Source organism: Magnolia sinica, chromosome 9 (assembly GCF_029962835.1).
Source record: "Magnolia sinica isolate HGM2019 chromosome 9, MsV1, whole genome shotgun sequence".
NCBI classification, from domain to species: domain Eukaryota; kingdom Viridiplantae; phylum Streptophyta; class Magnoliopsida; order Magnoliales; family Magnoliaceae; genus Magnolia; species Magnolia sinica.
Window position 1 is genome coordinate 4,198,948 of NC_080581.1, and position 14,037 is coordinate 4,212,984.

The 14,037-nt window shown below is 39.6% G+C and overlaps 1 protein-coding gene and 1 non-coding gene across 2 annotated transcripts; both read left to right on the top strand.

The window, feature by feature from the left end:
• Positions 1 to 829: 829 nt before the first annotated feature.
• On the top strand, positions 830 to 936 carry LOC131257032 (small nucleolar RNA R71). Its single transcript, XR_009177055.1, has one exon. It is a non-coding gene; the product is annotated as a small nucleolar RNA R71 (small nucleolar RNA).
• Positions 937 to 8,834: 7,898 nt separating this feature from the next.
• On the top strand, positions 8,835 to 12,652 carry LOC131256698 (probable xyloglucan endotransglucosylase/hydrolase protein 6). The gene is made up of 4 exons (XM_058257683.1): positions 8,835 to 9,044; positions 9,152 to 9,252; positions 9,379 to 9,575; positions 12,061 to 12,652. Exons 1-4 carry the CDS (start codon positions 8,864 to 8,866, stop codon positions 12,449 to 12,451), a joined length of 870 nt encoding a protein of 289 aa, XP_058113666.1. The 5' UTR covers positions 8,835 to 8,863; the 3' UTR covers positions 12,452 to 12,652.
• The last annotated feature ends 1,385 nt before the right edge of the window (positions 12,653 to 14,037 follow it).

Here is a 14,037-nt window from a genome sequence, read left to right on the forward strand (position 1 = left end):
TTCTGGTTCTTGAGGCTTTTCGGGCCTAACCGGAAGAGTTTTATCAATGATCTTTCCACTCCTAAGAGTGGTGATGGATTTAGTGTGCCCCATCTGATTTAAAGAGCTGGTATCACTAATCTCGTACTGTGGTTTAGGATTAGGGAGAGGTTGTGCGGGAAGCATCCCCTTTTCTATAACCGTCATATGAGAATCTATCTTTTGCATAAAATCTGTAAATCTCCGCATTGCCTGAGCCAGCTCTTGTATGGAATTTTGAACCGGTTCCTCTTGAGGTTTCACTTGATTTGGATTTTGATTGAAGAAACCTTGAGGGGTAGCCGTTTGTCCATTCCTCCAACTAAAGTTTGGATGATTTTTCCAACCAGAATTGTACGTATTGGAGTTAGGTCCAGCAAAAGGTCTTTGATAGTTGTTTACGGCATTGGCTTGTTCATTCAACACTCCTCCAAAGGCAGGTATTGTAGGACAGTTTTCAGTTGTGTGAATGTTGCAATCACAGATGCCGCAAACAATTTCATTGACCTTATCCTTCTTTCCTTCCATGACCTCAAATTTTCTTATGAGATTGTGCACTTTATAATTGAGATCATCTTCTTCTTTCAGGAGATACATTCCGCCTTTCTCCTTAGATTGAGTTGGTCTAGACGTGGTGTTTGATTTTGGGTAATAGTCCTAAGATTGTGTTTTTTTAGCCAGACTGTCGAGGTAGTCCCATACCTCGTCGACATCTTTATTAATGAACTCTCCATTACACATTGTCTCGACCATTTGGCGCATGGAAGATGTCAGTCCATCGTAGAAAAAATTTGTAATGCGCCACGTTTCAAATCCGTGTTGTGGGCATGAACTGACCAAATCTTTGAATCTTTCCCAACATTGGAAGAATGTTTCATCTTCCTTTTGGGCAAAGTTCATGATTGCTTTTCTGAGGGTAATCGTTTTATGATGTGGGAAGAATTTTTTTATGAATTCCCTCTGCATGTCGTTCCATGTGCCAATGGATCTAGGACGCAGTGAATGTAACCACGTCTTAGCCTTCTCTTTTAAGGAAAAAGGAAAGAGTTTCAGCCTGATTGTATCCTCAGATACATTAGGAAAATATAATGTAGCTATAATTTCATCGAACTCTTTCATATGTAAATATGGACTTTCTGATTCAAGTCCATGAAATTTAGGAAGGAGTTGGATAACTCCTACTTGATGTCCATTTGTCATGTGTTTTCAAGGAAAATCATACATGAGGGCGTACTCACTCCCGCCGGTTGTAGATAATCTCGTAAAGTACGAGGTGGGGGTGCCTGATGCACCTCATTCTCATCTTGGGTATCCTCCACCCTGGGTGGAAGTAGAGGAGGTTGGTCTTCAGCCATAACTTCAATTAACTCAGAGGATTTCGAGTGGTGTCTAGTCCTGCGATGGATAGTCAACCCCTCAACCAATCCTCCTTCAGTCAAGAGACGTCGAGTGTTGTCACGGGCCCACTTGGGCATGAAACACTCGTAGCCCTCAATCAAATTCGAAACCTAATCCTAAGAAAGGAAAAGAAAATTTAGAAAGAAAGAGAGAGTTGGAAAGAAATTACCAAATTGAAATCCCTAAGTTAAAAACCTGCAAAAGAAAACAAACAAGTCAGTTTCTAAAGAGAAGGTCTAGAATTAGAAAATCTTTAAAAAGAAAGATCGAAGCAAAATAGTTTCTAAAAGAAGAAGATCCTAAACTAAAAAGTAAATTGCTAAAAGAGAACTGAAAAATAGAAAGTAGAGAAAGAACTTACCGAATTAGAAATTTCTATCTTAAAGGCCTACAAAATAGGAAAGTTAGTTTTTAAACAAAAAGTCTACGAGTAGAAAATTTCTAAAAATAAAATAAGAAACAAAGTTAGAGTCTAAAAGAGTTTAGAATTAGAAACTTGCTAAAAAAGAATCCTAATCTAGAAATAGCAAGGAAGAAATTAAGAAAGAATTTACCAACCTATAAAACAAAAGAGTTGGGTTAGTTTTCAAAAAGGGAAAACTATCAAAAAAATAGAAAATAGAAAATTCTATAATTAAAAGAGAACTAGAATTAGAAAACTTCTAAAACTCAAACCCTAATTCTAAAAATAGAAAGAGTAGAGGATTTGGAAAAGAATTACCAAATTAGAAGTTAATGTCAAGGTCCTACAAAACAGGAAACAGATTAGTTTCTAGAAATCAGAAAAACTAAACCTAAAGTTAGAAAAATCCTAATCTTAAACTAATCCTAAAACTAGTTGATTTCAGAAAACGTAGCCGTCAATCCCCGGCAACGGCGCCAAAAACTTGTTCACTCCCCAAGTATAGGGTTGTGATGTAGTAATAAACTCGGTGAGACCGAGGTCGAATCCCAAGGGACTGATACCTGTACGTAATCTGAAACTAAATAGAACTAGAACTAGAATGAAATGAAATCTAAATCGTATGAATTTGAGGGAATAATGGTGAAATATTAATCTAAAACTTGAGAGAAATCAGAGATAAGAAACTAGGGATTCAGAGGATCCACTTGTAGAGATTAGGGAGATCTTATGCCTGCTTCAAAAATCATGAAAATTAAACTGAACTTACTTGATCTAGTCTTCACGAGATGAAAGGTGTATGAATTAGAATGGATTCCATCATCATACCATGCCCAGGAGACAAAGCAAACAACAGAATTAAACTAATTACCAACCAATCAACAATGCATGAAAGTTCGGAAGGATACCATCATCCAACCATGCCCATGAGACGATGGTGAACAACAGGGCTTCCTGACATCATAAACATCAAAAGGAGGAAGAAATACTCAAAGCCATCGCAGATCTATTGTAATTTCAGTCACAACAAAACATTAAAAACTAAAAGTATTCCCTTAATTGAACCGTAATCAAAGTAGTTCAACTATATAAATCAAAACCAAAGAAAATCATTCCCATCACACTACAAGCTTCACCTCTTAGCCCTAGCTAAGAGGTTTAGCCGATCACAGACATGATTAGGCTAGATTCAAAATAAAAAGAAAAAGAAAAGGAAAAGACAAAAACCAGATATCTCTCTCTCTCTGCTTACGTCCAGCCCAAGCCGTGCTCACGTCCAGCCACAAGTGAATCCCTCTCTCTTTTTCTTTCTCCCTTTTTATAGACATGTAGGACGGTGGATGGGAGGTCACTCGGCGTGAAGAGGCGGTGGAGCATGCGCACAGCCGCGTCAGTAACTCCTTCCACAGCAGAAAAATGTTGTAACCGAGCTGCATCAGGCCCCGCATTCTCACACTGATGCATCCCTTTTTGTAAAAAGAGAGCGTCCTTACGGACGATTCTTGCGTAGCTTCCAGATGAACGGTTCGATTCATTGATCGGACGCAGACCGAAATTACATAACATGCCGCAACGATCGGCTTTCTCGGACGCTTACGCAGCTCATCTTGCGCTGGTGTTGGTGGGCCCATGAACGGGTTTTTCCCAGGAATCCACTCCGTCCATTGTGCTCTCCTCAAAAAACTGTTTGGATATGGAACGTTTTGAATTTTCATTGACGCGGCCCACCTGATTGATTTTGTGGAAAAGATTCTACCGTTCAGCGGATTTGCAGTCTCTGTCTGGCATATTTCAGACCAATAACCATCAGATCTTGGTTAGGACCATCATATGCATCGAATGGATGGCTCGAATTGAGCTAATGGGTCCACATGGTGGCCCACAGAGATCGTGCGGAGGTCTCTGTTCGCAGCAGGGGATCTGGTTTCCCAATCCAATTGAAACCATGCGAGTCAAACGCAGTTTGACTGGTCTGGTGGTGCAGTAGCTACACGAATACCTCTTTTGTATGCTCTGGCCATGTAAAGTGGGCCCCGCTGTGATGTTTATGAGAAATCCAATCCATCCGTCCGTTTTTTCAGCTAATTTAAGGGGTTGAGACTTGAATTGAAGCATATCCAGGTATCATGTGGGCCTCAGATCAGTAATTCATGGGCTGATCTGACCATTAGACCACTTCCATAGGGATCCAACTACTGAAATTTGACGTAAACGGTTTATTTAGGGTCTTCAGGCCATATATGAAGTTTCGAGTCGATCAGATGGTGGGAACATTGTGATCTTGCATTCTAGATGTTTTTCAAGCCTGTTTGACGTGAGTGGTTAGAATTTCTCTAATCTCTGGTGTGTAAATCCTCAATCTTGGTCCCATAGAGTCCCGTCTAATGCCTTGGTGATGCCAGAGCGTCAAATCCATACCTTTAGCATCCTTTTCAATGCATGCTCATCAATTCTCCTTGCATCACAAACACGATTAAAATGGCCCATCAAAACAATATCATGTTCGTAATTCAGGTAATAACTGGGGTTCAATATGCAATATTTGACCCTCAACACATGTATCAAGCCGGGTCGAATCAAAACCGAGTCAGGTCAAGTGCAGGTGTCTGCATGCTTAAAATCACAGCACAAACTTAGTTGCAACTGTTAGAATTACAGCCTCTCCATCAGCTACACGACATCCTTGATCAGAAATGTCAAATCTAGATTATTATTATTATTTTTTGAGAGTTGGGTTTCCAAACAAGTTGAGTTAATACCGAGTTGGATTTCAAGTCGAGACGAGTCAAGTTACTTGGTGACCTAAACTTGACTTGGTTTGAGTTTGGATTGGACTAAGTCTACTCGGTTCGGATCGACTCACCCACACAGTGAGTTGGGTCGAGACTGAACGGGCCGGACAAGTCAGAGTTTGCCAAATCAGGTCATCCTGTGCCCAAGTCTAATACTATCTAACGGAGTGCATGCCTGCAGTGCCCATTATCTCCCACCGTTAAAAGACATCTAAAGCGAAAATCCCATATAACATTTCAAATGCAGATTTTTAAATCCTTACTTGGGAATGCACGTTGAGATTCCTGCTCATGGATGCTGGATAGCAGGAGATGTGGGGAGCAGATTGCCTGTGCTTGGGGCTGCGTGGGGCCAAAGAGATGTCCGTAACAAATCCACTCCATCCATATGTTTTGCAAGAACACAATAAGACAAGAATCTAAAAATCAGCGATATCCAAAACTCATGTAGGCCATACGACATGAAACGGTAGGGATTGGACGCCATAAGGTGACAGAAATTTTGAATCAGGATGATATTTGTTCCATTAGTTTATCTGGGTGGTAATAACCCTATGAACGGTTTAGATGTCATATAAACATCAAGGTCAACTCCAAGCAGGTTTCAACAATGGACATTTCCATCTCCTCTGTTTCATTTTGTGTGGCCCACCTGAGTTTTGTATCCGACTATTTTTTTTTTCGAATCCTGTCCTATTGTGGTCTTTCAAAACAGATTGAGGGAGTGGATTTATCACGGACAACTCCATGGACCCCACACAACCCCGGGTACAGAGATCGGGGTCACTGGGAATCTGCTCCCGGAGATGTGAGCTCACACACTCAAGGTGCAAAGCTACTAAAACTTTGTAAATGGCATTACTACAACCCATCAAGTGATGATCCAGTCCGTTCATCTAGAAGTTCCCCAATGTAGAGAACCACATGGTAAAAGATCTCACTGATCCTAGATCCTCACTTTCCTCCAAAGGTGGGTTCTAAACAAGTGTCCAGATTTCAACATTTAGGGATCGTTTGGCACCGTGGATTCGGGGGATTTGAAGAGGTTTCAAATATCACAGTTGTTTGGTAGCATAAAGCAAATGGGGGTTTCAAATCTAAGGGTCATTTGGCACCGTGGATTGGAGGGGGTTTCAAATCTCCTTGGTTGTTTGGTAGCATAAAGTAATTAAGTAACTGGGGATTTCAAATCTCCTTGGTTGTTTGGCAGCATAAAGTAACTAGGGGTTTCAAATCTAGGGATTTCTAATCCCCTCTTTGAGGGTGTTTGCAATCCACGGTGAGAGCCTGGATTACACCTAAAATCATTTCAATAGTTGTAGGTGTAACATGTGTGTCACTGTAACTATCATTCTATTGGGCACATGGCCCACTAATGATGATCAACACTGTCCAAACATTGTCCATGTAAATCAACACCATCCAAACATTGTCCAGCACCATCCAAACATTGTCCATATTAATCAACAATTTTATTAGTCACTTAGACATGATCTTGTGCTTGCAGTCCATCTGAGACTTGGAATTTCATCATTTTCAGGCAAAGCATATACTTCAACGGGCTTATCACAATCAGTGTCAAAAATTATATATCTCACTAATTAGGGATATTAAAGTCGATTTAGTAATTAAATTCAAATTCCTATAAATATACCATGCATAGGTATTTTTGAATTAAAGTTGATTCATACTCCAAGGTGCCAAACACACTGGGAGGATTGCCAACCCAGGGGGTTTCCAATCCTGGGCGTTCCGAATCCAAGGGGTTCCAAATCCACGCTCCCAACTAAGCCATGAGGAGTTTCAGATCTCCTCAAAAAGAAGGTTTGAAATACGGGATGAGAGCTTAGATTACTCCTAAAATGATTTCAATAGTTGCATGTATAACATGTGTGTTGCTTTACTATTATTCTATTATTCTATTAGGCACATGACCCCCTAATGATATCCCAAAACAATTAGATTATTAATGGCATCACCATTAATTACTTTAATATAATGATCACCACTGTCCAAACGTTGTTCATGTAAATTAACTATTAAATATCGTTGGTTAGTCACTCAAACATGATCTTGTGCTTGTGGCCCACCTGAAACTTGGAATTTCATCGTTTTCTGGCAAAATATATATTTCAGCGGGCTTATTACAACCATTGTGTCAAAAATTACATAAGTTCACTAATTAGAGATATTAAAGTTAATTTAGTAATTAAATTCAAACCCCTGCCACTATACCATCAATAGCTACTTTTGGATTAAAGTTGATTCTCAAGTGCCAAACACGGCAAGAGGATTTCAAATCCACGCTCGCAAACAGGCCCTTGCGCGTGGTCCATCCAAAATTAGACCGGTGATATCGCTAGACCGGGTCATGGAACCGGGGGGCCCACTCGAACTATCTGGAAACCAACGTATACTATTTCTATAGATATCCTTAGACGGGGAATGCATTGGAATCACAACTATATGTTCGAGTTGTGTAGCCCACCCACGATGTCTATGTAGAATCCAAACCGTTCATTGGCGAAAATTCTCATGGACACCACCATGCATCCCAAGAATCGTCCCTGTCACAGTTCGGTGTAATACCTGAGTTCCGTTAGGCTGTGATAGTGGGGCCCACCTTGATATATGTGTTGTATATCTACTCCGTCTATCCAGTTTTTCAGCTTATTTTAGTAAACATTCACAAAAATAAAGCAGATCCAAATCTCAGTTGGACCACAACACACTATACATTAGTGACTGAACGGCCACCGCTAAAAACTTTATAGGGAACACCGTAATGGTTATTTGCCATCCAACCTGTTGATAAGGCCACAAAATCCAGGATGAAGGGAAAACACAAATATCAGCTTGATCCATAACTTTTTGTCTGACAACAAGTTTTTGTCGATCGCCACTGTTTCCTACAGTCTGGTCCACCTGAGATTTGGATCTATTTTATTTTTGGGCACGTAGCCTTAAATGAGCTGAAAAAAGGGATGGACGGCGTGGATATAAAATGAACAAATCAAGACGTGGGCCCCACGGTCACAGTCTGACCAAACTCGGGTTAACCGACCTGACCGTATCCGCTCACCGACAGAAACGCGTCTCTACCCCCATTGGATAATCTTCCATCTTACTTATAGAAAAACTTTGATACTCTGTTAGGGTGTGATGGATGATGCACAGACATTTAGATATTGCATGTGTGGCATACATCTAAATAAAATAAAACCGTCCAAATTATGGTCTTAGTATAGATACATTTGTTTCAAGTTTAAATGAAAAATATCCAATGGTCCGATTTCAACATACAGTTGTCCACAAATCAGAGGCTAGTATTGTTCAAAAATATTATTTTAATAATCTAACTAAAGCGAATTCCACTATTTTGTCGGCACATCTATACAACTTTTGAGTGCCTGCGCATCAAGCGTCACGGATCAAGCTGATATTTTTTGTTTTCCTTTAATCAGGTCTACGTGACCTTATCAACCGGTTGGATGGAAAATAAACAGTAGAGTGTATCTAGGAAGGTTTCAACAGTGGGTGTTATTATCCCCACTGTTTCCTGTGGTGTGGTCCACTTGATCATTAGATCTGCTTCGTTTTTTATCTCATACCCTAAAATGCGCTAGCAAAACAGATGAACGGCATGGATATAAAACACATGCATCAAGGCCACAGCGTGCCACCACCCAATCCGCTCTCACCTAAGGTGGTCCTATTCGAAAAGCGCCGATGCAAGTGTACTTCAACATGTAGACTGGCTACAGCCAGTGAAAGCTGTGGGGCCCATCAAGGCTCGCAGTGAGCTGGATGTCCGTGAACTTTTTGCCATATCACGTAACTGCCAGTCAACTCCCCGTTTTACGGCTTTACTGAAACTCCACTTGATGGAGAAAAGGACGAGGCATATCCAATGGTTGGGATCATCAAACGGTTAGATATTTTTGGGTATCTTCCATCCTTAATAGGCCCACCATATGAACGGTTAGGATCACCTAAAGGTGGGCCTCAGACGCTATACAGATTCCAAAAACTGACCTATTTTCAAATTCAAATGTTAAAAAGGTACGATAATGCACCGGCCACGGTCATCCAATTACTGTTGGTTCTCAGCCATGCACAATCCACAGTGACCCACACATGGACGGTTCAGATTCACCGATCGAAGCAGTCATCAGTGGGCCAAGACCCAAAACTCCTGGTATAAATAAACCCCACAGCATACACTTCCACCCTCCAATCAAACCGAAAAAAAATGGCCAATTTCACCTATCTTCTTATAACAATCTCTCTCTTTCTCGATCTTATGACCGTCCATCCTTCAACCGCAAGGCCCACTACGTTTCTTCAAGATTTCTACATCACATGGTCAGAATCACACATCAAGCAAATGGAAAATGGGACGGCAATACAACTTCAGCTCGACCCAACATCTGGTAAATAGCAATTTCTTCAAATATTATTACTTACATAGAATTTTATCACTTACATTTTTATCTCATCTAATCCAACGGTTCAAAATCTTCTTCCATGATTTTTTAAGGGTGTGGTTTTGCTTCCAAGAACAAATACTTGTTTGGCCACATCAGCATGAAAATCAAGCTCATCCCAGGAGACTCTGCAGGGACCGTTACGGCGTTTTATGTACATATTTTCAAATTCATATCATTTAATCTGAGTTCCTGGATTTGATTAAAAAAATTATATGATTAATCAAATAAAATATTTAAAAAAATTTATTGGTTTATTTTTATTTTTTTAATTTTGCAGTTGAATTCGAATACTAATGAGATTCGAGACGAGTTAGATTTTGAGTTCTTGGGTAATCGATCGGGCCAGCCATACACAGTCCAAACTAATGTGTTTGCGCGTGGAAAGGGCAACAGAGAGCAGAGGATGAACCTTTGGTTCGACCCGGCGGCCGAATTTCACACATACTCAGTCCTATGGAACCAGCACCACATTGTGTAAGTTCATCATAATTATTTTTTTACCATTTAAGAAGGTTGGCGGGAATCTAGAAGCATTTTAAAATGTGGATTTTCAAAAGGCCAATTTTAAAATGTATTTTAGATTATCACTCATACTAAATGGATGGTGGGAGATATGATTGCAATCAGTTCACAGGCAAACCTTTTCTGATATCCCACTTTTGTCAGGACTTTAACCATTGCATTGGGATCATTTGCATTCATCCAGACCGTTTATATGATGGGAATGCAGATGAGGACACCCAAATGAAAAACTCTCAGATTGAAATATTTTAATCATTTAATTATTTAAAGGTTAAGAAGAACATCAGTTTTCATTGGGAAGGATTTTTCATATTTATTTTGGTAGTCTGTTCTCCAAGTGAAGTCTATATAAGCAGTTCAGATGATTGAAAGATGACCCTAGATTCAAAGCCTAGGATCATGTGTCCTATGGCAATAGGGTGGTTTGGATTTAGTCCAACAAACATGGCTTACATAAGAACGGTTGAAGTGTCGGCATAAAAATATATATATTCAATGCATTTGTCTAACTAAGGCTTGTCTTGATAGGCTTAAAGGAATAGATTATTTTATTATAATGACTAATATATCGATGGATATAATAAGTACATTATTATCAAATCTAATAGCGTAGACTATATTTTCTGATAATCCAAACCGTTGGTCTATTGAGTCTTGATGTGAATGGATTATGGACCTAAATAAAATAAAATCATGGATTGACCATTTAATCTTTTTATTTGTGGCCTACAAGTAAACGGTTAAGAAGAGAAATACAAAAGGGTTCCCATTCAACCATAGAAGAAAATTTCCTGAAGTTTAGACATTGCAATCTTCCATCCAGGAGATTTTAGGACACAATCGGTCTACGTCAATGGCTTGGATTAGAGAGAGAAAAGATACTCTTTAAGCATGCAAAATCACTATTAAAGCTTTCTAATGATAAGCTAGGAGCATGCTTTGCTTTAATAAAGGAGATGCTTCTAATTAATGAAGAAGAGATGGCACTTTCAAAAGAGAAGGTTCACATTACCTGTGAACCTACTAGGGTTACTTTCTCCAACTAGGACAAAATGACTTAACATGCATGAAATCTATCTCATCCATTAGGTACACATCCCTTGATTTACCTTGATGCCAAAAATCAGGGTAGTTCAGCACTCAGGTGGGCCACACCATAAAGTTATAACTAAAACCTTTAATTTCACATGGTATGGTCCATTTTGGATTTGGAATTACTGTGATTTTGGCTATGTCTTTCATCTTGATGAGGCACAGCAGATGGATGGATTGGATGGTATATAAACATCATACTGGGCCCTATGGATGGTATATAAACATCATACTGGGCCCTAAAAAAACTAATGGTAGGCATCCCACCACAACAATTTCATATGGAAGAGCCCACCTGGGTGTGCTGGATCATCATGATTTTTGGGTCGATGCTGAGCATGATGCAACGGACCTGATGGACGGGGTAGATCTTATATAAGTTGGACCTTCTTGGCTCTCAGTCAGCAAAAGTGCTCTCTCTCTCTCTCTCTCTCTCTCTCTCTCTCTCTCAGAAATATCTTATGCAAGCTCACCAGGATGAAGTGAAGATACAAAAATAATCCTGACCAAAAGCTCAAGTGGGCCACACCGCACTAAGTTATTGGTTTTAGTGGCAATTTTACACTGTTTCCAAGTGTCGCCCATTGGCTTATTTTGCACGTTCATCTTTTGTTTGTACGGTTAAAATAAGGGTTCTCACCTTAAGGATGGAGTGGATTTGTACATACATTTATGGTGGGTCCCACAGAGCTTGGGCATTCTACGCAGCTGTGTAAAACAGTGGTCCTAGACGACTCCTCCAAGTCTTTGGCTGACCTACCTTTAAAGGAAAAAGTATGACAGTCTTTGACACCCACCGCTGAAATGATGGGATTTTTCATGCTTGCATGGGTCCCTAATCGGAGAAATGTGAGTTCCATCCATTTCATTTTCTAACCAATTACTGTCCTAATGACTCTCATTTTCCAACCTACATTCTGCGATGACCAAAATAAAAAATATAAAAATTAAAAAAAGCCAAAATCAACTGACCATGTAAACATCAGAAGCATTGGGTATGTTTGAAATTTTTAAGTTATAAATTATTCATGATAGATCCGAGGAGATGAGCAGCTCTAATTAAAGTCTTATTTAAATAGTAAGTGAAAATCTCATTTTTCTCATACAAAGTTGGCCTTTTATTTTATACTGGATCAATTATCTATAAAAAATAAAATAAAATTGAAATAATTATTTTGTCAAATCTATTTCTATTTTTGTTATGTAAACATAATTAAATATTCCATGATAATATATATATATATATATATATATATATATATATATATATATATATCATTTTTCTTTATTTTCTTCTTATTTTTTCCTCAATGAGACGTGCCTTACAAGAAATACTATTACACAGGTTTTTCATTGACAGTGTCCCCATTAGAGTGTTCAAGAACATCGAATCCAAGGGTGTCCCATATGTTAACTCTCAATCAATGGGGATCTACTCAACCCTATGGAATGCTGATGACTGGGCCACAAGGGGAGGGTTGGAGAAGATCGATTGGAGCAAGGCACCCTTCTACACTTACTACAAGGACTTTGATATCGACGGTTGCACCGTTCCGGGCCCACCTAGCTGCACTAACAAAACCAACAACTGGTGGGCCGCGCCGCCGTACCAACAACTTGATCCGATCCAATCTAGGAAATACCGGTGGGCCCGATTAAACCACATGATCTACGACTATTGCACCGACAAGACCCGAAACCCGGTCCCACCGCCAGAGTGTTTGGCTGGGATTTGATGGGATTTTATTCTATTTTTTCTTATTAGGATGTGAATAATGAGTGATGGAAGTGGGGCCCATATCTGTGAAAGAATTAGGGCTTTGGGGATGGGGGAGAAATCATTGAGTTTTATGTTCCTTTCATGTCTTTTGAAGGGTAAGTGCATTAAAATACTTTTTAGATATTTTGAAAATAAAGGTGATCCAATTTTCCTTTAATGCCCATGGCATTGTATGTTAGGAAGCAATGGGTGCATGGTTATTTTGGTCATTTGGGTGGTTAGTGGCCCACTTTAACTTTGGCCTTTTCTTTTTGTTTCCTTAAAGGAAAAACAGCTGGGGGCCAAAAGCAGTTGAAGCAGCACGTTTTTCGGTTGGGTCCAACGGCTATAATTTAGCAAGGTGACGTGGACCCCTCATTGTGGCTAGAGTTTGTTTTGCCTTGTCGCGACTCATGATCCTGCGTGTGCCACCATACACTTGGGCCCACATGCTGCAATGGTCCAATGATTTGAACCGTCCATATTTCATTGCTACCGTAAATAAGCTATTGTCCCATAATCACAACTCAGTGTTGATCATAGCCTTTGATTTTTAGAAGTGATCAGGTACATTTGAGAAGATCACCCTTCTCTAAAATCAGGTGAATCTGCGTAACTATATATGCCATACCTGTACATTGAGTAAGATTGTCGGTTTTCCATTGATTCTAAAGGTGTGGCCCACCTGATTAGTGAGCTGGCCTGATTTTTGTGAAGGTGATCTTCATGCTAGATCCTAACTTTTTTAATACGATGATAACCTATAGGAATGTCATGTTGCTAGGAAGAATGGTACCATGGTGCAAGTTGTGGTACCTAACTACCTACTATTAGACGTGTACACGAGTAGGCACAGCTTGGATAGGCTCGGCTTAGACCTTGAGCCTGACTAGCAAGCTCAGCTTGGTTCAGTCAGCAGCTCAGCCAATTCAAGACGAGTTTAAGCCAAGATCGAGCCAAGTTCACTTGTGTACAGGTATTTTTTCAAATACTTTGTCAACCGCATCAAAATCAAGATATATATATATATATATATATATATATATATATACATACCTTTCTTGGCACCAGCCGATACTTCCTTGAGTCATTTCATCGAACGCTTAGTGAGCAACATCAATATCGAAATAACCGTGTCACCGAAGTGGTTCGATCTGAGTTCGATTCGTGCTGGGATTCAATCTGAGTTGAGTTGAGCTCGAGCAAGCTCGAACTCAGTTCGTAATTTTTTCAAGCTCAAAAAATCAGCTCAACTTAACTTGAACTTAGTTTTGAACTGGGCGAATCAAGCAAACTAACCAAGCTAACTCAGTTCTTGTACAACCCTACCTAGTACCTTGGCTGCAAATGATAACTTCTCTTTAGGTACGTAGCTTGATTTGATATGCATTTGCAATTACTATAAAATTCATATGAATTGAATTTGATAATAATGTTTGACGGCTTGTAAATAAACTTCACTAAAATTCACGTGAATTTATTGGGCGGCTTAGATTTGAAATGCATCAGTTAAGAGAGAGTGAGACATTGGATGATGACTTGCGGATGAAATCAAATGATTTT

Coding starts and splice junctions, on each gene's coding strand:
- LOC131256698 (XM_058257683.1), top strand. CDS start 8,864: ATGGCCAATTTCACCTATCTTCTTATAACAATCTCTCTCTTTCTCGAT. Junction 9,045..9,151: donor TCAGCTCGACCCAACATCTG/GTAAATAGCAAT, acceptor TGATTTTTTAAG/GGTGTGGTTTTGCTTCCAAG. Junction 9,576..12,060: donor TGGAACCAGCACCACATTGT/GTAAGTTCATCA, acceptor ACTATTACACAG/GTTTTTCATTGACAGTGTCC.